This window comes from Canis aureus, chromosome 13 (genome assembly GCF_053574225.1).
Source record: "Canis aureus isolate CA01 chromosome 13, VMU_Caureus_v.1.0, whole genome shotgun sequence".
NCBI classification, from domain to species: Eukaryota; Metazoa; Chordata; class Mammalia; order Carnivora; family Canidae; genus Canis; species Canis aureus.
The window spans coordinates 11,322,263-11,347,865 of record NC_135623.1 but is presented as its reverse complement, the minus strand read 5'-3'; the positions used below and the strand labels follow the sequence as shown (position 1 = coordinate 11,347,865).

General features: G+C 43.0%; 1 protein-coding gene across 4 annotated transcripts in view; it reads right to left on the bottom strand.

The window, feature by feature from the left end:
- Positions 1-25,603, bottom strand: part of MTF1 (metal regulatory transcription factor 1) — a 43,602-nt gene that overhangs the window by 8,532 nt on the left and 9,467 nt on the right. For all 4 annotated transcript variants that reach the window (XM_077844696.1, XM_077844695.1, XM_077844694.1 and 1 more), the window contains exons 3-9: positions 17,895-18,133; positions 16,474-16,605; positions 13,967-14,040; positions 13,155-13,291; positions 9,432-9,506; positions 2,779-2,875; positions 1,483-2,066 (exon numbers count right to left, since the gene is read on the bottom strand). In XM_077844696.1, coding sequence (XP_077700822.1) covers positions 1,483-2,066; positions 2,779-2,875; positions 9,432-9,506; positions 13,155-13,291; positions 13,967-14,040; positions 16,474-16,605; positions 17,895-18,133 — 1,338 coding nt within the window. The remainder of the gene's footprint in view (positions 1-1,482; positions 2,067-2,778; positions 2,876-9,431; positions 9,507-13,154; positions 13,292-13,966; positions 14,041-16,473; positions 16,606-17,894; positions 18,134-25,603) is intronic.

The following is a 25,603-nucleotide window of genomic DNA, read 5'->3' as shown; positions in this document are numbered from 1 at the left end:
TTCCAGTTTGACAGCGTCATACACTCACCCAGACATTCTCCTACTTAATATGTTCTTTTCTCCACCTATATCATCCTCATACCTCAAGGCTCACCTGACCTGTATGGCCACCCAACAAGCCTCGCCTCTGCACCTCTCATCTGGCAATACGAGGTAGCAGTCAGCAGCCTAGGCTCTGGGACCAATCAATCTGTCTATGCTCAAATCCCAGCTCTGCCACCTATGAGCTGTGTGACCTTGATCTAGTCACTTAACTTCTCTGGGCCTCACCTCTCCACTGGTAAAATCACACCCACCTCCTAGGATTCTTGTGATTAAATAAACAATGCACTTAAAAGTGCTTAGCACAGTGGGTGATATTCACACATAAATGTAAAAGTAAAAATATCACTGGTTGCTAAGGGCAAGGGGGAGAGAGGAAGGGATGAATAAGTGAAGAATAGGGATTTTTAGGTTGGTGAATCTACTCTGAATACTGTAATGGGAGACACATGACATCATTCATTTGTCAAAACCCACAGAATGGTGCACACAAAGAGTAAGCCCTAATGTAAACTATGGGCTTTAGTTAGTAATAATATATCAATACTGATTCATCAGTTGTAACAAATTTGCCAGACTAATGCAAGATGTTACTAATAGGGCAAACTGGCTGGGGGTGGGGTGGGCGGGGCAGTGGCCAGGAAGTGTATGGAATTCTCTGTACTACCCCTTCAAAAAAAAAAAAAAATCTAAAAAAAAAAAAAAAGGTAATCTAAAAATAATGTATGAAAGGTAATGATGTTCAAAAAGTGCTTAATCAGCACAGTGAGCCTTTACACATACTAAGGGTTCAATAAATCACTGCTGTTATTTTTTTTTTTATTACCATTTTTGTTATTTGGCACTTTCCCTACTGGTAATGTTAACTTTCTTTGAGGCATTTTAGTGTCTTTAACTAGAATGTAAGTTTTTATGAAAAAGATATCATTGTTTCCACTTTTTTGTATCCCCAAGAGTATATCATGCATGGCATCTGGTGAACACCAGACCCTCAAAATATATTTAATTAAATGACCAAGTCACTTCCTTCATCATCGAGACCAAACACTTGCATAGAAACTTACTCTAGAGGTGGCCCTGGGGGCAATGATTCTCTCTCTCTGTCGTGGCCACTGCTGTGTCGGGTTCCACCATGCCCTCACAATGGTCTAGCCTTGGAGAAGAACCCTCTCTCTTAAACTGTTCTTAAACCTCCGCAGTCTAGTGGACTGCTCTGCTGTCCTAGCTGGTGCTGGGCTGCTTTACTGCTTCCTTATATAGGTATGCAGCACACCATTCCCTGGATTTCTAGCACTCAATCACAGGGACAATGACAAGAGGCCAAATCACAGGTTTCAGGGCAGATACGGTAAACATTTTCCTTTACGAAACAAAGCTCGGGACGTGTCACCTACGTAATTATACTTCACCCTGGTGGATCCATTTAGACAGAATACTTACAATTTGTTCTTGGTTTTGTGGTGAACTGGTGGCACCATTTAATATCCACTGTAGGTTCTGTTCTCCCATGACTAGGCTGGATTGCAGGATGGCCGTGCTGGGCGTCGGGGTGATGGTGATGGTGGGATTATGAGTCAGGACAGAGTTGGCGCCCAGGGGCAGAGTCTGGACCATGGCTGGCAGGGGCTCAGTAGTACTTTGTGATTGGGGCGCTGCTGCTGCGGCTGGGGCCGCCGCCGAAGCCCCAGTGACGACAGAAAGTCCTGGTACGATGGGCTGCGGGGCCTGGGGGTGCGGAAGAAACTCTTGATGATTAGCAGCAAACTGTGTGCTGTGGGGAACAGGCACTTCTGGAGGTTGTAAGAGAGCAGAGGGGTTGCCAAATGCAGCTTGCTGGGAACCAGGTCCTAGGGAGGGAGCAGGCGGAGGAGCAGACGGTGCTGAGGCTGGTAGTAGAGGCTGGGGTGGCTCGGAGATGCCAGGCTGCAGTACAAGTGGAAGAGATAAAGATGCTGAATTTCCTGTGGATGGCGGAACATCACTGACTGACTCTGCATCACCATTAAAACTTTCAATCAAGGCAGCTGGCAAGAAAAAGAAATAGAAATATATATACATATCCCAAGCCTTACATGAGCCACAAAACACAGTCATCATGGCTATAACAAAGACAGCTGAAGACCGTTAGAGCCAATACCTTCATCCCAGAAGGCTGGCTCTCTGCTTTCCATCTAACGACCACTCTGGTTGAAGCACCAGGCTTCATAAGTGACCCCACCTTACAAACGTGAAGAGCTACCATAGGTTTCACCATTTAAAAAAAGGTATTCTAAGGCCTTTCTGGAAAAGAGACTAGACATCCTTTTTTGGCATGACCAGTGAACATACTTTCTGACTGCTGTGAAGCTTCAGGGACAGATTTTCATTCAAACACAGAAGGATCTATGCATCCAACGCCGTTCGCAGATCCTGCCCACTCACAAGCACGGTATCGCACTAGAAGAAGAGAGAGCTCACAGCTCCTCTCATTTTTGAAAGCCAACAAATGCTTTTCAAGGAGACCCTCTTCTTTTGAAGGGCTAGGAAAAACAGGCCCTCAAACAGACTCTCGCTGAGGGAAGGAGAGGAAAAAATAGAATCGAACAAGAGGCCCGCACTTGCCGGACCCCTCACCACGCATACTTCTTTCAAAGGAACTGAAATGCTACTTCACCGTGTCTGCATCAGTGTGTCAACAAAGGGAGCGCCCTTGCCCAGTGCGGAGATGTGAGCAGGAAGAGAGTCTGTGGCACAAACCTGTCTGTTGAGGATCTTCCGGAATTGCCGTATCATCGGCATTCTGGAACATTGATTCAAAGATGATTGCTGGTGAAATTGTGCTGAGGTCCTGGCCCTGTGATTGACAGAGACAAAGACATGAGACTTGTCATCCTGAAGCAATGCTTCACTGGGAGAGAACACAAAGCAGCAGAACTAAAATGATCTTCTTTGATCATTTTGAAATGATAGCACAGTGGGTGACATTCACACATAAATGTAAAAATGCTTGTTTCTAATCTCTCCCTTTCCAAGGGGACATCTATTTCCTAAACCTTGGACACTTTAGATTTGGGTCCTCAGATACTCTAAAACAGGAGCCTGCAAACTATGACTTGTAGACAACCTGCCTGCTTTTGGAAGTAAAGTTCTACTGGAATAGATGCATGCTCATTCATTTACTGTCTATGCTGCTTTTATGCTCTGACGGCAGAGCTGAGTTGTGTCAGAGACTCTACGGTCTGCGAAGCCAAAAATATTTACTATCTGGCCCTTTCCAAAAAACAAACAAACAAACAAACAAACAAACAAAAACCAGCTTCCTGACCCCTGACCTAAAAGAAGACCAAATCCTTCCTAAAAATGGGATTATATTATATCCATTACCTGAAACCTGCTTTTCTCCTGTAATAATAATATATTGTGAATACCCTTCACAATAATATATTGTGAATAATATATTGTGAAACCTGCTTTTCTCCTGTAATAATAATATATTGTGAATATATATGTCATTACATAACATCTACAATAGTCTAACATAGATGCATGGTAGTAAATCAAACAATATAAAGAAACTTTTCATGAGAGGCAACAGTTATTGCCTTATACTCACTATTGTTTGTCACTGCAAGTTTCTTTGTTATTAAGAATTAAAAAAAATGTCAGAGGCATTTTAAATAAGATAAAATGGGGGGGACCCTCAAAAATACAATGCCTGAGGGTCTGACTCCTGACAGGCACCAAATAAAATGGCCATCTCCAGGCTTGTCTTTGTTTTTTGTTTGTTTGTTTTTTGTTTTAAGATTTTACTTATTTATTCGTGAGAGACACACAGAGAGAGGCAGAGACACAGGCAGAGGGAGAAGCACGCTCCCTGTGGGAAGCCTGATGCAGGATCCGATCGCAGGACCCCAGGATAACGACCCGAGCCAAAGACACATGCTCACCACTGAGCCACCCAGGCACCCTGGGCTTGTCTTTGGTTAAGGGGAGGGGACAGCAATTTTTTTTACCTCCAGTCTGCCTTCCCCCCACATTTCATAGGGCAGGAGTGACAGAGGCGAGCATGCCTCGAGGAATACAGGCAGCTAACAGAAGTAAAGCAAGGGTGCAGGGACCCAGGCTGTGGCAAGCTGGAGGGCCTGAGCTCTAGTCACCTACAGTGCTTCTGAGGAGTATAGCCCTGTCATATGCACAGTGGGGACTTCAGAGCTCAAGAATGGTCTGAAATTTGGATTTTTATGTGAAATCTACTGATTTGTAATTAAAAGCAAGTAACTGAAAACAAAGCACTGTATAGACCAACCAAAACCCATCTTCAGGCCGTATTCTGCATCAGTGCCAACTTGTGTTTACAGGTCATTTTCCAACAACTCTGCTGCTGGGAGGGGAAAGAATCACTCTGGGCCTGGGCAAGTGTGGTGAGTGCAACTGTCCAGCAACCTAGAGGTCTGAAATGAAACTGCCCCTTTGAATCAAAAGAGGCTAATTATTCTAAGCATGATTCCACTGACTGGAAGATGAGTGAATCTGATTGCCAGCATGACACATGCTGAAGACACAAATCTACACCAGGACTTCTGCTTCCAGTGCAGAGGGAGTTAAGAATCACAGGGCAAGGAGAGCCTGGGTGGCTCAGTGGTTGAGAGTCTGCCTTTGGCTCAGGTTGTGATCCCAGGGTCCTGGGATCGAGTCCTGCATCGGGCTCCCTGCAGGGAGTCTGCTTCTCCATCTGCCTATGTCACTGCCTCTCTTTCTGTCTCTCATGAATAAATAAAATATTATAAAAAAAAATCACAGGCCAAGATAGCAGACTTCAAACTTTTCATCACGATGCAAAGTAAGAATTACATTTTTCATATATCCACAAACAATTTATATGTGCACACATACATCCCTCACATTACATAACTATCCGTACTATATAACAAAAGTCTATGAAACGAGGCTTCTCCTTACTACACGCCAGGTCTTCTGATACTCTCTATTGTGCTGATGTCCTTAAAATGTAAACCTTACCCCCTACTTTATAATTCAGTTTGAAAAGTAGTGAGCTAACGACCCCACTACACTGTCAGCTCAACAACTTCCTCATGGTGGTTATTTTTGTTTTACCGGTTTACAAATTATCAGCAATAACACTGTTAAAAAGGAATAAGCCTGTGTGACTCCAAGAGATCACCATGAGAATGTTCCCAGCAGCATTATCCTAAGGGCTCCACACTAGAAACTATCCATATACCCAAGGGAAGTAGAGAGAACAAATTGTGGAACATTCACTTAATGTACTACTACTCACCAAGGAGAACCAATGATCTACAGCTATGCAACAATATGGATTCATTTTTTTTAAGACTTTATTTATTTATTCATGAGAGGTAGAGAGAGAGAGAGAGAGAGAGAGAGAGAGAGAGGCAGAGACACAGGCAGAGGGAGAAGCAGGCTCCATGCAGGGAGCCTGATGTGGGACTCGATCCCAGGACTCCAGGATCACACCCTGGGCTGAAGGTGGCGCTAAACCCCTGAGCCACCCGGGCTGCCCAATGGATTAATTTCTTAAACATGACGTTGCAAGAAAGAAGCCAGCACAAACCAGTACAACTGGCACGATTCCAATTGCACAAAGCACAAGAACAGGCAAATCCATCTTACGTTGCTAGAAGTTGGGATAGTGGTTATCCCTAAGGAGAGGTAATAGTTGTTAGTGGGCATGAAGGGTGGAGGGCTTCTGGGATACTGGGAATGTTCTATTTCTTGATTTGGGTGCTGGTTACATGGATGTGATGAATTGTGATCATTCATTAAGCTGTATATTTGTGATAGGTGTACTTTTCTGTATGTATATTATACTTCAATAAAAAGTATTTTACACACTAAAAAAAATAGGGATCCCTGGGTGGCGCAGCGGTTTGGCGCCTGCCTTTGGCCCAGGGCGCGATCCCGGAGACCCGGGATCGAATCCCACATCGGGCTCCCAGTGCATGGAGCCTGCTTCTCCCTCTGCCTGTGTCTCTGCCTCTCTCTCTCTCTCTGTGACTATCATAAATAAAATAAAAATGAAAAAAATAAAATAATTTAAAAAAAAAGAGGTACAGGACTGCAAAACTTTAAAAAAAATATATATATATATACTGAGGAGACTAGGACTCAGTCGCTGCCAGGCTTCAGGGCACAAACCTGGAGGCAGAACAAGTTCGAGCAGCTCCCCACACACAGTAAAGAAGACGAGAACAGGCTGAGCCTCTAGGGCCTGGAGCAGAGAGACCAAGAACCCTGGGAGTTGTCTAGGACCAGGATGGATCCTGAAGCTCAGGAGCCATGAGGCCCAGAGGCCCGTTCCTAGCTGCTCCAACCCTCTGTTAACGAAAGATCTGAACAAACTGAGGCTCACTTCCAGGACACACATACATATGCAGCTGCCCAGAAACCTAGAAAAAGATGATGTCCTCAAAATGTATTTGATATTAACAATTCATCTTTTTTTTTTTAAGTAGAACAAAGCAAAATTAATTCTATTACTTCAAGGAATTGTGGCCTTAAGAATGAAAGACTAAAAACGAGAGTATTGCCAATTCTGGAGTAACTGTTGGGTGGTGAGGGTACACTATGTAATTTGACCCCAAGGGACAGAGCCTCTCTCTTGCTGATGTAAATTGTGGTTTTGTTTTTTTAAAAAAAGGCTTTCCTTCTTCTTCTTCTTCTTTTTTTTTTTTAAGTACTTAATGTCCCTCCAAACCAGGATTCCTCATCTGATGACCTGAGTGCTCCAGAAAGCTCTTTAGTCCTAGGTCATGGCCCTGGCCAGGAGTGGACTCTTGAACCATTTAATACACCTCTGAGATTAAAGAGATATTACACTCAGAAATCTTAGGTTCCATAACTCAGAGGGCATTGAGGCCATCCAGTATAGAAATTTCACTTTAAACTATGAGCTCTAAAACGTGAATAGGCATAAAAAATCATATGAGGTGCTTATTTAATGTTTGTTCATTTGGTACATTTCTAGTTCTCCATCTTCAATTTTTTTTTTTAAAGAGTTTATTTATTTATTAATGAGAGACACAGAGAGAGAGAGAGGCAGAGACACAGGCAGAGGGAGAAGCAGGCTCCATGCAGGGAGCCAGATGCGGGACTCGATCCCCAGTCTCCAGGATCACACCCTGGGCCGAAGGTGGTGCTAAACCGCTGAGCCACCCGGGCTACCCTCCATCTTCAATTTAACTGGTTCTCTTGTCTGTCCTTTCCGATCTGCTGTTAAACCCATCCGGTACATTTTTTACTTCAGATACAGGTTTAGTTCCAGAATTTCCATGTGGTACACTTTTTATAGTTTCTATTTCTCTGATGAGATTTCATATTTATTCAATTACAAGCATATTCCTTTAGGTCCTTGAGCATAAAAGAGCTACTCCTTGTTTACTGCAGTGCCTGGCTGGCTCAGTCAGTGGTTCTTAATCTCAGGATCATGAGCTTAAGCCCCATGTTGGGGGCTTTTTTTTTAATTTTATGTATTTATCCATGAGAGACACAGAGAGAGGCAGAGACATAGGCAGAGCGAGAAGCAGGCTCCCTGCGGGGAGCCCAATGCAGAACTTGATCTCAGGACCCTGGGATCATGACCTGAGCTGAAGGCAGATGCTCAACCACTGAGCCACCCAAGTGCCCCAGGTATAAAGATTCCTTAAAAAAAAAAAAACTTAAAAAAAAAAACAAAAAAACTTAAAAACAAAAATCCTTGTCTGCTAATTCTAACATCTCACTCATATTGGGATTCATCTCCACAGATTACCATTGCTCTTGAGTAGGATTAATGTTTTCCTCTTTCTTCTTATGTTTACTAACTTTGGATCATCCTGGACATTGTAAATGATATGCTGTTGAGACTCTGGATTCTGTTATACTTCCTGGAAGAGACAGTGTCCGTTTGTCTGCTTGAATAGTCTGTTGGTCTGGCTGTGCCCCAAGCAAATTCGGTCTTCCCTGTGGGGGACAACAGCTGCCTCTTTGTCCAGTTCTTCAGCCTCAGCTGGGCTGCTAAGGGCCTGTCTCACACACATACAGTTCTAGGGCCAACTAGAGATGAGAACAGTTATACACAGAGCTTGGGGCTCCCACTATGTGGCTCTTCACTTTCCAGGTGTTGCTGTGGTAGCTCTGAACTCTGTCCTCTGGTTATTTAAGCCGGTGTGCCTGAAAGTTTACTGAGTTTTAGCCATCTTATTTGGTGTCAACTGGGGCTTGCCCCGAGGCTGACAAGCTGTAATACTTGAAAGCCTATCTAGTGCCTTTGACATTGTCCACATGGCTCATTCTTCTGAGCTTTACTTCTGCCTGTTTGGGGGTTGCTCTTTGGTGCCTTCAAGTAGTTGTTCTTGATCATTTGCCTAGCATAGGTAGTTGTTTTCTATGGGAGGGTTGGTCTGATACCAGTAACTCTGCCATTACTGAAGAACCTAAGCCTTGGGGTGTTTATGTAAAAAGACAGTGTCAGAAGCCATTCCCAGGGGATACTGATGAAGCAGGCTTGTGATGAGGCCCAAGCAGCTACGTCGCCAGAAGTGCTGCAGATGACTCCACTGATCACACTTTGAGAAACAGCACACATTTCATGGCATTTCTGAGTCTTTCCATCTCTGCTCAAATACTTCCTACCACGTTGATTCCTTTCTACTTGTGCACATACTCATAGAAAATCTAACTCAAGCTACATTTATTTACTACAGAAAAACTACAAACAATTTACAACAACCAGCGTTGGTGACACAGTAAAGCACGGATCCTCAGGAAGGAGTATAACCTCAGGCTTCATGCAGTGGCCTGCAAGGCACATCATAGAGCCACAGGAGTGGCAGGGAAATTCCAAAGACAGTGAACTGAAGCCATCCAATCAAGAGACAGTAGGATTGTCCTTTAGAAGAAGGCTTATAGAGAAGGTTCCCTTTGGGATGCCAATGCAGTGAGCTCCAAGACAGACTCTAGTCAGATTGGCAGGGCTTGAGAAAGTCTGCAAACTGGAATTCTGGGTGAATTCTGGCTCCCCCTTATAGTAGACTAATTTTAAGCTCAAGGACAGACCACACCTACTTTTTTAACACTACAAGCTCAGTACCAACACACTGCCCAATGGACTAGGCACTCAATAAATATTTGCTAGGTGAACAAAAGAATGAAACTTCTGGGGCCAGAGGTTATCAGGTGAGTAAAGGCATCAGGCGTTAGAGAGAACAAGCTCTCCCATGGAGGCTCTATGAGGAAGTAAAACCAAAACCAAAATAGCCCTAACGGGTCAGTAACTGGACACAACCAAGTCTGGAAGACTGCAAAGGTTGGCCTCCCTCAATTTTCCCACCAAAGGGAGTGCTCAATTCTTGAACTTATTTTTCTCACACCCGTATCAGAGGTACACTTACTGTAGAATTTTCTCGAAGTTCAGAATCTGTCGACAGAAGGCTCAAGTCACTCAGACAAAGTGAATGATTTGTATCCTGTGAAGGAGAAAAAATTCTAATTGAGTAACAAAAAAAAAATCAGGATTTATAATAGCATAGCATGTAATAAAACAGTTGATCACAATGTCCCTACAGTTCCAAATGTCTAGATTTATTACTTGGAGAGGTAAAAACCATCCAAAGCAAGGGCTCTGTGAATTATTTTAATTTTTAAAATCCTGATATTCTTAAAAGAATGTCTTATTTTTTTTAAAGAATGTCATATTTCTTAAAGATGATTAATAAAGAGTTTAAGAATTATCTCATGACTCAGGCTCCAGAGTAACAAAAGCTGTAATAATAGCAAATTAATAACATTTGTATAATCAGTCTTACCATTTACAAAGCAATTTCACATGATCTCATCTGCTATTCATATAAACCTGAAGTATTATTTTATATTCCCATTTTAAATATGAAAAAGTTAATGCTAAGACTGGTAGCGAACTGTCCAAAATCACACAGCTAATTAGCAGAACACAAACCCAGTGCTTCTGATGAGAAGTCCATCTTCCATTGCATCACTGTGTCCCCAGCACCTCAGGGATCCTTACTCAGAGCAGAACTGAGGCTTTATACTTTCCCACTAACTAACTAACTCTAGTCAGATTAACTCTGACTTTGGATTCCTAGGATGCCAGCTGCAATTTACCACACACTTTAAGTGGTAACTCTGCTTACCTCATGGATCAGATGTTCCCATTCATACATGCGTTCAACAAATATTCGCTGAACGTCTACTATGTATTAGGCACTGTTCTAGGCCCAAGGATACAATAATGAACAAAACAAGGTCCCTGCCACCACAGAGCTTACATGGGAGGGGTGAGGGGGGATGGAGAGAGGGTGACAAAATCCCTGAAGAACACAAGATGATGCTAAGTGCTATGAAGGGTAAAGGAAATAGAGACGGCTGGGGCAGGAGATGCCCTTTTATTAGACCAGGGAAGGCTTCTTAGATAAGCTGGCATTTGGGCAGATACTGAAGAGAAGAGGGCATGGGTCATGCACATATCTGGGAAAAATGTTCCAAGCAGAGGGCACAGCAAATACAAAGGCCCGGGGGCAGGGATTGGATTCCCTTGTTCCAGGCACCACAAAGAAGACAGTACAGCTAAAGTGAGAGGAAGTAAATGAGGCCAGAGACTAGAGTCTATAGGGCCTTGTGGGCCACTGTACAGATTCTGACTTTTGCTGTAAGTGACGGAAGAAGCTACTGGAGAGTTATGAACAGAGGACAGAAGTTATTTGCCTTATGGTTTAGAAAGATTGCTCTGGGTGAAATATGTAGACCAGTCTGTGTCAGGGCAGGGTGGGAGTGAGGAGAAGGGGGAGGTTCGAGGAAGACCACCTAGTGGGTTACTGCAGTAATCCAGACAAAAGCTGATACCAGCCTGAACAAAGTATCAGAAGTGATCAGATTCCACATCTATTCTCATGGTAGAGCTGAGACTTTGTTGACAGACGTAGGGTATGAGGGGGGAAAAAGACGTATCAAAAATGACTCCAAGATTTTTGGCCTGTGCCACTGAAGACACAGAGGTGCCATTTACTAAGATAGGGACCCAGAGGCCAAGGAGGTTTGGACATATCACATTTGAAAAGACTGAGGATTTCTGGGTTGAAAAAGGAGGTTGAATATATATTATCTTCCTCAACTTACAGTGCAGCTATGTCCTGATAAACCCATCCTAAGTCAAAAAATACATCGAACACCTACTTAGCCAAACTTCACAGCTCAGCCCAACCTACCTGAAATGCGCTTAGAACACTTACATTAGCCTATAGTTGGGCAAAATGATTTAACACAAAGATGATTTTATAACAAAATGCTGACTAGCTCGTGTAATTGATTGAACGCTGTACTGAAAGGGGAAAAAACAGACCGGTTGAATGGGTCTGTTGTGTATCAGTTGTTTACCCTTGTTATTGCAGGGCTGACGGGGGGGTTGTGACTCGTTCCCACTGCCCAGCATCACAAGAGAGAATCATACATATCACATCTCAGCCTTTTGGCTAAGATCAAATGAAGAGAGGATCATACCACCTGCTGTTAGACCGGGAAAAGATTCAAATCAAAATTCAAAGTATGGTTTCTAGTGAATGCATATCATTTTCGCACCCATAAAATCAAATCATTCTAAGTGGGGATTGTCTGTACAAGTGTAGAGTTCAGGAAGAGATCCAGGCTGGAGATCTTTATTTAGGACTCAGAGGCAATCTAGATGGCACTGAAAGCCTGAGACAGGAGAAGCTTCCCACCACCGGGGACTGAGTTGTGAGCCAGAGAAGACAAGACCTGAGCACCATGCACTGGGCATCCCAGTGCTTAAGGGGCTGTCACCAATTAAAGTGTCCTTGGCTTGTCACATGAATAAGAAGACTGATCATGACTTAATACATGCAGCTTAGTAAGCAAAGACTCTCAGATCTTAGTATTTTTATCTGGCTTTCCAGAAGAAGAAACCAAGGCGCAAAAAAGCCATTTGCCTAAAGGCATCCATCTGATCGGCAGCGGAGCTCCAGAGGCCACAGCCTTCACAGCTCATGTTATTTTGCCTCTCACAACATAGGGGTCAAGAACCAGGCTCTGGAATCAGACTGCCTGCCTAAATTAGACTAATTACAAACTCTGGATACTCAGGCAGGTAATTTAATTTCTCCCTATCTCAAAAGTTTCTTTATTGGTAATATGAGGCTAATAATAGCACTGACCTTACACAGCTCTTCTGAGTGAGACAGTCCATATAAAAGCACTTAACATCGAATTTGGCACAAGGTAAACACTCAGTAAGTGTTAGTTATTATTACTAATAAGATATGGGCAGAAATCTGTTGGAAGGGATCTTCTGCTGTTTAAAAATTGGAAACCACAGAATTTAAATACGCTGTCTCTCCCAAAATCGAAATCAGTATTACCTAATGATTCAAAAGGGGGACAGTGAGCTTCAGTTTCTTTATCTTTGAAATAGGAAGATAATAATACTCACTTCCTAGGTTTAAGAGACATACATAAATGCCCACCACCACAACAGAAATAAAACCAGTAAATTTCTCCCAGGATCTCTCCAGAACAGAGCTGCAGAGGAGAGGGAGATATGGTGGAGGGACTTGGCAAAGAACAAACTGTCCAAAACTCTGCAGAGGCATGTTCTGTGGTTCAGCACTTCCCACCAGTGCCTCTCAAACCTTCTGGCCTATGGACAATTCAAAAGGGCAAGAAACCTTCCAGACTCTACCTGGTTCTCCAATGACAGATTAAACAGACATGTGAGACAAAACATTAATCTGTGTTCCAAATGCAACCACAGATGTACATTTCATAAACACAAATGAGAAAATGAGACCCATTTAGAGCATCTGGTTGACCCTCTGGAAACATGTGAGACCTCTGAAACCACTTACTGGTTTCAAGGCATACCTGATGGGAAAGAGGCAGAGCTGAATCAAAAGCTGAAGCACAGGGCACGGGCTGAAATTTCTGCTTGCACCACCCCATCACAAAGATACAGATCTTGACCCTGATTTCTTCCCTCTCACTGACAGACACATAGAGAAGACATTTTGCCCTTTCATTTTGATATACAAACAACTGTTGCTGTTCTGTGCTGCCTAGATCAAAACAAGAGACAAAACACTGCGCACCTCTGATCCATTGTGATTTGGAAGTGCATTGTATGAGTGTCCTTTGTTGTCATGACCTTTCATGTGACTTTTGAGACTGTATTGAGTGCTAAATGTTTTCTCACAGCCATTACTGGGGCAGAAGAAGGGTCTTTCACCTGCAAGAATGACAAGTAGTATTAGTATTTCCATAACATTATTTCACTGGATTCAGACTTCTACTCTTCCCTAACAGGGGAAGTAAATATTCCTACGAGGGTTCAGGTAATAGTCGTTGGAAAAATTACATGTTAACCATCTCCGTCCTAAAACTTAATGTAGAGCAAAATGGCCTGCTCCTGGCAAGTTTAAAGACAAGAGTAGTTTTTTTTTTTTTCCGTCACAGGTTCTTTGAGAATCTCTGTACTGGTTTCATTTCTTTTTTCTTTTTTTCTTTCTTTCTTTCTTTCTTTCTTTCTTTCTTTTTTTTTTTTTTTTAAAGATTTTATTTATTTATTCATGAGAGACACACAGAGAGAGGCAGAGACATAGGCAGAGGGAGAAGCAGGCTCCCTGAGGAGAGTCTGATGTAGGACTCGATCCCGGGACTCCAGGATCACAACCTAAGCCAAAAGCAGACTCTCAACCACTGAGCCACCCAGGTGCCCCACTGGCTTCATTTCTTAAGGCTGGATTCCTGAGTCCAACTTTTACATCCTTTTACTTCTGAAAGAAACTCAAATATTACAGGTGAAGGCTACGCTGATTTAGGCTTGCTCCCTCCATGAAGCTCTACAGTTCTCCAAAGAAACATAGCTTGATGAAGGTTAAAAAAAAAATCAGCTTAAACTCACCAGTATGTGTACGGACATGAGTTTTAAGGTGGTGGCTTGCTGCAAATGCTTTCCCACAGCCATCATGATCACACCTAAGTAAGTTGTTTAAGCAAAGAGAAACAGCAGTCATTAGGTAAACAGGCCTTTATCTTCAACATCTCTTATAAATACAAGCTCAAACTAAAACAAACGTTCAGAACACTGAGATCTGATTGAGGAAATTGGTTTTAGAGATGGAAAATGAAGACAGGTCATTGAAAAAAGTGGGAACAGAGGGAACTGATGGTCCAGGATAAATATTTCTTCTCCTACAAGTAAGTCACATGTTGAGAGCTCTGACAATAAGAGCTTTTTGATGAATTACTTAACAGAATTCTATTGACAATCAGAACTGATACGGAAAATCTACTGCCAGTGGAAAACTAGGAATGTCAATAGTGGGTAGAGAGGCTCTCACAAAGACAGGAAGCCTAAATATAACACCAAAACAAAATCACTCCCAACTACATTGGCCATATGATATATAATATATAATGGTTGTAATGACTTATTTATAACCTTCAGTGTCAAGACCCACTTCTTTCTCTTTTACTTTCTTGATAACCAGAGCTGGAAGAAATCTTTCCCTCCTGAGAACTCCTGAGCCATTTATCTATGTTCTTCTTTTATGGCACCTGTAATTTCCAATATTATTTTATCTCTATGTGTATACATTTGTTATCTGTTCTCCTAGATTATAAACTCTGAAGGGCAGGGTCCAAGTAGTCCTTTATATCTGCCGTAGTTCTTGCACATAGCAGGCTTGTTGTTCTTGCATATAGCAGGCTTTCAATAACTATTTATATGAATGAATGCATTTTCTTGTAAGCCAAAGTATTTTATTTCTTTAAGTAGAAAGCTTCTCTGGAGCATTTGACTCCTTAATAATACATAATCATTGTGTCTAAAGTCCCATCTAATATTCAAGAAAAATTAGCAGTTTTAATCATCACAAAAATGCATGTGACTGAATAGAAATTAGAGTCCCCTCGACAGCCTTATGGGGTAAAAAGTAACCCAAGCTTCACAGAATCTGGAGAGTAACTAACTAGAATCTAAACACTCTTGCTTTTAGGGTGCCTGGCTGGCTCAGTCCGTGGAGCATCCAACTCTTAATCCGGGGTTGTGAATTCAAGCCTCATGTTGGGCATACAGCTCACTCACTCACTTACTAATTAATTAAGTAAGTAAATACTCTTGCTGTTAGAGGGATTACAATTCAGGAATGAAACTTTAATTTTAGAACACCATTCCATTTAATTAGTATTTAAGAGTGGACTGTCCCTGAAGACAGGGACACCATCAAAGGATCCTGATAAGGAGATGAGAGACTTGAGAGGGGAAAGGTAGCCCATGTGATGCCATGTATGTAACAGCAGTCTCTTCTGCCACAATTTGGAGACAAGGTTTATGGGCAATTTTTAATAATACATCTGTATTATATTTAGGGGGAATCCTTACAACTCATAATCTTATTAAGAAAATGTCATATTAAAAATAAATAAATAAATAAATAAATAAATAAATAAATGTCATATTAAAAAAGAAAAGAAAATGTCATATAATCATCCCAAACTTGTTTTTGAACCCCTACTGAATGCCCAGAACCATGCCACATGCTATAAGCAGAGAAGAAGGTAGATCATACAAGTCCTTCCTTCAAAGTTACACATTTATGTGTGGGTACATTAAATATACATATGTGCACACATATATAGAGACTGAAATATACAGACAAAAATGGATGCTCCTATATGTGTGTGTATACACACGCATTACAAGACAACAACAAGGGATCCCTGGGTGGCGCAGCGGTTTAGCGCCTGCCTTTGGCCCAGGGCGCGATCCTGGAGACCCGGGATCGAATCCCACATCAGGCTCCCGGTGCATGGAGCCTGCTTCTCCCTCTGCCTCTCTCTCTCTCTCTCTCTCTCTCTCTGTGACTATCATAAATAAATAAAAAAAAAAAAAATTAAAAAAAAAAAAAAAACAAGACAACAACAAGCAACAAAATACCTGCATTCTTATCCCCTCATTTCCCCTCTCATCTCCTCCACTCCCCACCTAGATTTTTAGGTTGCTCTCCCTTTTGCTGTGCTCAAAGCTGTGTGGGCACCTCAGTCTCATATACTGTCTGGTTACTTGTGGTTCTTTCTCACTAGACGATATTCCCGAGAGAAGAGCGTGTCTTAGTATTTCTCTAGCACTGATAAGTGCCTCCCACGTTGAGTTTCAACAAATGCTCATTGAAAAGGGGAAACCCTGCGGCAGAAAGGCCATCACAGTCCAAAAGAAGGATGCTCTTAGAATCTGTCATCACTCCTCCTGTGTGGAGTAGTTGGTTGTAGCTATGTTGGGGAGAGCCAACGCTGCCAAAGAACTGACAGGGGCAGTTTTCTTTCTGCTCTGAAAAATGTCAGGGCACATGAAGAGACCCAGCCACAACCTGGTCAGCGACAAAGGGAAGGGAAAATTGTGAGACTTACCGAAATGGCTTTTCTCCTGTATGGGTTCGAATGTGCTTCCTCAGATCACTGAGTGTGGTGAAGTACTTGCTGCAGCCTTCAGATTCACAGTTAAACGTTTTCCCTGTGTGAAGCCTCTGATGTGCTTTCAGCCTGCAAGATGTTCCACAGAGAAAGTCCCTTTGTCATTTGCATAATGTACTACAGAGCCTCCCCACTCATGTCAGCTTAACGTGCTTCGGGATCCAGGGCATAAGAATTCCATATCCATTATACAGCAGCATCCAAAATTGTTTACTTGAAGAGAAATTCAGAAAAGTATGTAGCTTACAGTAGGAGTGTGACTCTGCAGCCAGACTGCCTGGGACTCAAATCCCAGACCCATTTCCTACTGGATGGGGGGGCCCTGAGCCAGTTACAAAACCTTTCTGTGCTTCCACTTACTTGTCAGCTGCTGTGAGGATGAACAGTGCTTCACACACAGTGAGAGCTTCTTAAGTGTTAGCTATTGCTGTGTTTGTTACTTTGGACCCAAAGCTGAAGAAGACATGGTTTCCTGATACAAATGGTGTAAAAGGAAACTGGCTAACAAGTGGTAGAAAAAAGTTATCTTCAAAGTGAGAAAGGACCAAAAGTTGACAGAAGCCTCAGTACAGGCCCTGAGCCAAGGGGAGGCAACAGGCCAAGTATTAAAATCTGCAGGCCCATAAAAGCGGTGGTCACCGTCAAAAAAATAATAAAAATTAAAATTAAAATTAAAATTAAATAAAATAATAAATAAAAATAAAATAAATAAAAAATAAAATAAATAAAATAAAAAATAAAATAAAATAAATAATTAAAAAAATAAAATAAAATATAAAATAAAATAATAAATAAAAATAAAATAAAATAAATAAAATAAAAAATAAAATAAATAAAATAAAATAAAATAATAAATAAAAATAAAATAATAAAATAAAATAAATAAAATAAAATAAATAAAATAAAATAAAATAAAATAAATAAAATAAAATAAAATAAAATAAAATAAAATAAAATAAAATAAAATAAAATAAAATCCCCAGGCCGTTATGTCCCTCTGGGAGATACAAATTTGAACACAAATATATTATCGTTTTTAATTAACCCCTTTTATGTCAATATTTAAGTAATAAGTTTCTCCAGCGAATGTTAAACAGTTGAGCTCTGCTGTGCTCTTCATTTATTTTATTATTTTTCATTATATTTTTAGATAGGCTCCATGCCCAGTGTGGAACCCAGCAGGGGGCTTGAACTCATGGCTCTGAGACCAAGAGTCAGTGGCTCAAGCAACTGAGCCCCCCAGGCGCCCCCTTGCTGTCCCGTTTAAAACCCTGGCAGTACACATCTGCACAGGGCAAGGGGAGGGCTCTGCAATCACAAGGCCAGGGTCAGAGGCTGGAGAAGAGGCCTGTACATACCTGTACAGCGTGTTGAACGCCTTCTCACAGCCCTGCACGTCGCACTCAAATGGCTTCTCCTTCGTGTGCACTCGCACATGGATCCTGAGGCTGTAGGAGGTGAGGAAGGCCTTGCCGCAGCCCTCCTGATTACAGACAAAGGTGTACTCTCCTCGGTGAGTCTTCTGGTGGGTGCGCAGGTTGCCTGCTGTGCTGTAGGTGCGGGGACAGCCCTCAAAGGTGCACTGGTACCGCTTTACCTGGCAGACAAAGAACACCTCATCAATAGGACAAAAGAGCTGCCGAGGGCCTAACTCCCTGCAGAGCCTGGCTCCCAGGAAATGTGCACAACACACAGAGGTTTGTATCATAAACACAAAAAACCACCTCGAACACCAAAGCGGGGAAATCTTCCCAAGGATCAAATCATGCCACAACAACAAATAATAAGTCATGGGGATGAGATAAGCTTGTACACAGATGAATATTCTAAATTAATATAAAAAGGGGTTTTTCAGACTCTGGTATACATCTAGCCTCTAAAGGTGGGCCTCTCATACTGAAATAACATTTTGGCTTGCTTTGGGTTTCTTTCTTTTTTTAAAGATTTACTTATTTATTTAAGAAAGAGACAGACAGACAGACAGTGTATGCGGGGTTGGGAGCACAGAGTCTTAAGCAGACTCTGTGATGAGTAGAGCCTGATGCAAGGCTCGATCTCATGACCCTGAGATCACCACCTGAACTGAAACCCAGAGTCGGACGCTTAACTAACTACATCACCCAGACATCCGTTGGCTTTAAAACTTGATTAAACACCCTGCCTTGTGGCACCCCACCTTGACTGGAACTGGCCAATGTTGAACTGAGTCTAAAGCATCCTGACATTGATATGCTCGGTCATCAAGCAGTATATCCCTAGCATAGTTTCAAGTCTATGAAATAAAAATACTGTATCATGAATTTCTTGGAGTATTTACTAGTATAACAGTTCCCAAAATGCCAGGCTCTCGGTTTCACTTTCACCGGCCGAAATTCTTGAGAGGGTAGCATATATGTGTGCCTCCATCTCCTTTGATGCCCACATACTCCTTAACAACTTGGCAAGTGGGTTTCACTGCAGGAAATGATTCTCTTGCATTTCCTGGTGGTCAACCCTTCCATCCTTCTCCATTTGACTTCACTTGCAAAACTCTCTCATCAGTGATGTACCCCCCCACCCCCACCAAAAAAAAAAAAAACTTGGCCTTTACAACACAGCAATTCCACAGGGCTCTCTTTATCTTCTTCTCCAAGCTACTCCTTTCCCTTCAATTGATATGTAGGTGTATTCTGGAACTTATCTCTCATCTCTCAACCCCTCCCCTACCTGCCCCAGTGCAGGGGAAGCAGCCTTAGACATAGCAGGAAGAGAATGAATTTCTGGCATTTATGTTCAAGACCTTCCATAAGTCATTTTGCTTTCTTGAACCTCAGTTCTTTACTTCTCAAAGGAGTATTAATAAAGCCTGCCCTGCCTGTCTCAGTGCTGCAGAGTGGAACAAAATGAGATCAAACATTCATGAAAATACACTGTAAATGATCTGATACTGTACACACCAGGGCGCTAGTACTGTCTACTTCAGCTTTCATGGAACATCTTCATCCTTTGACCCCGACCTTGCTCCAAAGCCTCAGTCCACAACTCCAACTACACTATTAGTGTTCATTCCACAGTCACTGAACTATCAGGTCCCAGGCAACAAGCTAGATACCGTATCAGATAAACAAGTGAACAAGACAAAAATCTCTGCTTTGGGGGCACCCAGGTGGCTCAGTGGTTGAGCATCTGCCTTCGGCTCAGATCGTGATCCCGGGATTGAGTCCCACGTCGGGCTTCCTGCATGGAGCCTGCTTCTCCCTCTGCCTGTGTCTCTGCCTCTCTCTCTCTGTGTGTCTCTCATGAATAAATTTTAAAAACCTTAAAAAAAAATCTCTGCTTTTAAAAAATGCCAATTTTAAGGAGGTGGATGTGCACAAATTATTATAAACTTTGCTGAGCCTGACAATACATACATGCCCCAGGAGCCTGGGGATATAAAAAAGGGAAATCTAACCCTCCTAGTGAAGGCTCAGAAGCTGAGGTTCTCTCTGTCTCTTTCTCTGTCTCTCTCTCTCTCGTTTTTTCACTTGCCTGTTGTTTTAGGGATAAACTGAAAATGTGTTCCTCAGATAAACCAGTGAACCACAAACATACCTGCAGCATGTAAGAGACTGGATGCAGAAGGATCTAGAAAAATAAGGTGAAGCCTCCTTACTCAAGCTATGGAGTAGAGGAATAAGACAATGGAGACTCACCAATGGGTTTTAACCAAGAGAGCAACATATCAGATCAGCAGTTGAGGAGAGATCCTTCAGGTAGCCTACTAGAGGATGGACTGGAAAGGTAAGAGAACAGAAGAAGGGGTAGAGAGACTAAGAGAAGAGGAACAACAGTCCAGCAGGGACACGAGAAGAACCTGAACAGGGAAGTGAGAGTGAACTATGAGAGATGAATTCCAGAGAGTGTGGGGATGGGCTAAGGAAACAGGAAGAGAAGCCAAAGAGAATGATGGTATAGAAGCCAACAGAAAGAGGATCTTAAAGAAAATGAATGATCAGAATATGAAATGTCCAAGAAAATAAGGAACACAGGACTGAGGAGACTCCGGGATTCCCAGCAGCTGGCAACTACTTAGCAAAGCTGGTTTGAATGAACTGCTGGGGCCTGAAGTCTGGATGAAGGTGAATAAACCAAAGGTGAAGTGGAGGCAGAAATGAGAGATGGACAGCAGGCGCAAGAGTGGGCTTCTGAGTTGATGCTTTTTTGAGTAGGGTAGGGCCTGAGCATATTTGTAAGGAGAAAGGACCCAGAAAAAAAGATTCCTTCCAAGAGGAATATAAAGAAAAGGGTGGGGATCCCTGGGTGGCGCAGCGGTTTGGCGCCTGCCTTTGGCCCAGGGCGCGATCCTGGAGACCCGGGATCAAATCCCACATCGGGCTCCTGGTGCGTGGAGCCTGCTTCTCCCTCTGCCTGTGTCTCTGCCTCTCTCTCTTTCTCTCTGTGTGACTATCATAAATAAATAAAAATTTAAAAAAAAAAAAAAAAAAGAAAAGGGTGGGCAGCCTGGATGGCTCAGCGGTTTAGCGCCGCCTGCAGTCCAGGGCCTGATCCTGGGGACCAGGGATCGAGTCCCACGTCGGGTTCCCTGCATGGAGCCTGCTTCTCCCTCTGCCTGTGTCTCTGCCTCTCTCTCTTTCTCTGTGTCTCTCATAAATAAGTGAATAAAATCTTTTAAAAAAATAAAATAAAGGATATTTAAAAAGCTGGTGGAGGGAAAAGCCTCAGGTGGGAAGGGGGACAGACAGCATGAGAGCAGAGAGGGACTGAGGTAAGAATGGGTCTACAAGGTTTCTATAACGGGCCAAATAGTGCATATTTAAGGCTTTGTGGGCCATGTAGACTGTTACAACCCCTTGACCCTGAAAGTAGCCATCAACAAATATATAAACGGATAAGCCAGGCTGTGCTCCAGAAAAACTATTTATGGACAGGAGGATTTGAATGTCATATCATTTTCATGTATCACGAAATACTATTCTTCTGATTTAAAACAAATCATTTAAAAATGGAAAAACCATTCTACAAATACAGGTATTTGCATGGATTTGACCTGTGGGCCCCAATTTGCCAAACCCTAAAACCTGTGGGTGTGGGGAAGGGAGGAGCCCTAACTCCTCCCATCTCCCCTCCCACTCCTTGTCTCATCTGTCCAACCCCCAGCACAATCTTGCACAAGTGCTCTCTCACTGTTCATTCCACAGCCTTCCCACTGCTACACAGGAGGTGCTCTGTAAACATCTGCTGCACTGAATTACTACCCATCAGTCCAGGCGTTCTCATGTCTCAGGGCCTAGGTCTGAAGCCAATCATTGCCAGATTTGTTCTAAAACAGTGTTCTAGGGGAACCTGGGTGGCTCAGTGGCTGAGTGTCTGCCTTTGGCTCAGGGTGTGATCCCAGGGTCCTGGGACTGAGTCTCGCCTCTGCCTATGTCTCTGCCTTTCTCATGAATAAACAAATAAAATCTTTAAAAACAAACAAACAAATAAATAAAACAGTGTTCTCCACATGCTACCTCTATGCTCAGATGCGAGCATCCCTTCGCCTAATACTCAAGATCCCCCCGTAGGTCCTCTTCCACCTTCTACCCCGTTACTCCATCACCAACCCAACAGCAGGCTCTGCTAAGCCTACAGGCAACAGGACTCCTTCCCTAATCGCCACACTGAATCCCTACTTGCCTGCCTCTGCTCTTTCCATTCTTTCTGCTGGAAATGCCTGATTCCTTCTCTGCTTTTCTGAGTCTCTCTCTCTTCCTTCCACTCAAGCCTCATTACCTCCCCAAGGCACTCCACAATCAACACACATCTAAGTGACAGTGCCCTTCTCTGAATTCCAATATTTAACTCTACCACTCATTTGGCACTTAGCCTATGTTGTTAATTATCCTCTCGTGCATACATCCTGGTTTCCCATCAAGACTGAAAACCTCTTTGGTTCGGGCAGGCAGAGATTTCAACACAGTCACTGACCAGGAAGGAGAAGCGGGACTGTGGCTGCTGCAATAGAGCAGCAGCATGTCTCAATCAGAGCGCTTCAACAATGGCAGCTGATAAGAGCAGACTCTCATTCTTAAGATGAGACAGCAGTTGATACCTTTATAAGGAACAGTACAATCAATCATTAACTACCCCTTCCTGTCTCCTTGCCCGACCAACCCCTACCCCACCCCACCTCCCACCCACCCCACCCCCACCCCATCCAGGTTTTTCACTTAGCCAAGTCAAGCTTCCATTTAAAAGCTCCTTCCTTGAGGAACTGTTTTATATCATTACCTCTTTAGTTGGTAGGCACAGTGGTAGCCGGAAAACACAAAGCACTAAATGAATACTCCTTGAGCTAAATGAATGAATGGCTGCTCTCCTGGTGGACTGTAGGCTCCATGAGAACAGGGCCCATGTCTGTCTTGGTCACAGCTTAGGGGCTAGCCTCATGGGAGAGTGGCACCACATCCATATTTGCTGAAGGAATGATTGTACAAACAAAACCAAGCCAGCAGGACTTAATGCTGAGGAACACAGTGACAAGGGTGACAAGTGACAAAGGAAGGATGGTCAATTAGGTCAAATGTAGCAGAGATGACTACTGAAGCATTTCTTGGGTTTGCCTGATTCATCAAATCATAAGCCTCCCAGCAAGATTAGCTTCACTGGAAGGGTAAGAACAGAAGCCAGAATGTAACAGGCTGAGAAGTTGGAGAAAAGCAAGGAACTGAAGACCATGAATATAACTACTCTTTCAAGGAACTTGGCTGAGAAGAGGAGAGAGGAGAGAAAGTTAGGAGAGGATACAAACTGGGGAAGGTATTTGTGTTTAAAATGGGGGGAGAAAAATAATAACAAAATAAAGGTGGGGGAGACAGTGGGGGTGCCTAGATGGCTCAGTTGGTTGATTGTCTGCCTTCAGCTTAGGTCATAATTCCAGGGTCCTAGGGTCCAGCAGATTCAGGCTCCCTGCTCAGCAGGGAGCTGGCTTCTCCCTCTCCCTCTGCCCATCCTCTCCACTTGTGAGGTCTCTCTCAAATAAATAAATAGATTTTTTTTAATGTTTTAAAAAGGTGGAGGAGACAGGTTGACTGTCAGAGTCAATGCCTGCCCCCCAATAATGTACTGAATAGACGAGTAATCTCTCACCCCATCAAGAGGGAAGCAGTAAATGGAAGTCATCATTCTGAGTCTTTCAGAATCGTTTTTAAATAGCACCAAATTTCACAAAAGGGAAAACTAAACCTCCTCAAACTGGATCCGAACAGGAAGTTGCAAAAAACACATAAGTTTTCATTGTTACAGAGAAGAGGTATTGCAACACGTGGTACATTTAAATACAAGTAAGGTTTATTATGCTTTCAAAAAATTATGTCGCAGGGATTATATTGTCCAAGGTGATAGGCAGAGGGAAAAAATAGTCCCTGCTCTCAAGAAGCTCAATGTGAAGAGGAGAATCAAAGAGACAGAAAAGACCCAAAATGAGAAATTGTGCTGATAATGGAGGTGAGAATAGAAGTACAGGGAAAAAGCATCTAATTTAGATGTGGGGACCACTGAGAAAGACTTCTCAAAGGAGGTTATGCTCAAGCTGAATCTAAAGAACCTGCGAAAGAGGTGACACACAATTCGCCTCTCAAAATTAACTAACTAACGTTATGTATAATATGAACACAATTCACTGCCAATTCCACTGGATAATAAAATATGCATTTCTCTAAAAGAGCTGAAGAATCGCATTCCTTTAACTTTCCTGTGCAGCAGATAGGTGGCCTCTAACACTAGTCGATTCCCAGGGTAAGGAGCACGGAGGGGGTGCAGGGTAGGCTCACTGAGGATGGAGTGTAATGTTATAATGGTCAAGAAGCATGAGCTTTCAGAGGACTGCTATTGGTTTGCAAGGTGTTCTGTGTAATTCTAGAGTAGAGAAATCGTTAACAAAAATGACTGCTTGGTTAAGCCAACAGAGTCAGAGAAGGAAAGGTAAATGAGACAAGCAAAATGGGAAAACTAAACACTGGGCTGCAGGAGATAAAAGCTCAAAAAAAATTTCAGGGAAGAGAAAAGGCTGGGTTTCTGCTGGAGGAAAAAGACAATGAGAGACCAAGAGAACTAGATTTGACCCTCCTCACTGGCCCTATACTCAGTGAGGAAAGAGAGTCTCTGGTCCTGAGCATCCGGCACACGAACGATCATTCTCACAAGTCATGCACTGGCCAGGCCAAGAGAGCTGTGGGAGCTGCCCATTCCTGCCCAACACACTGGGGACCTCCTCCCCGATCCCATCTCTGTTCCTGGGCTTGCACGGATCTCACTTCTAGTCTACAATGTGCAACCACAGGACTCAAAGTGGACGTTTAAGAGCTCTGCGTGACTTCATTCCTTCATCGGGCCTCCCACTGCCCACCACCAGAGCTGGAGGCACACAGTGCTACCCACACCTCAGCCTTTTACCCTCGCAGAACTGACGCCGTCCCGCTGCCCCTCTCCACAGCTCACAGGCCGTGCCGGCCGAGTCTCCCCTCTGTCTTTACAAAGGTGGCATGTTACGTTAGAACAGCATAGGCTTTGGCATCCAGAACATCCTCGGTTCAAACCTCATTTCTACTACGTGCTGATTGTATGTATGTTTCTAAGCCTGTTTTCTTCATCTGTAAAATGAGGGCTAAGAGTACCTATTTCATGGATTGTTACGAAGATTAAACACACAGCTACATTGAAGCCCTTGACACAGTGACCAGTACACAGCAGGCACTCAGCAGATGCTAGCGGCCTTGCCCTCTCACCACTCAGCATATCTGGAGTCCTCATTCTTTAGCTCTAAGGGCCCTCAGCTCTTAAAATAAGTCATGGGGATGCAGCCTCAGCATGGTGACTACAGTTAACTGTGTCATACTACATATCTGAAAACTGCTAAGAGAGTAGGTCTTAAAACATCTCATCATAAGAAAAAAAAAACTGCAACTATGTGTCTTGACGATGTTAACTAGACTTACTGTGGTGATCATTTCACAATGTACACAAATACTGAATCATTATGTTGTAAGTCTGAAACTAATATAACGCTACATGTTGATTATTTCTCAGTAAGAGAGGTGGTTTTTTT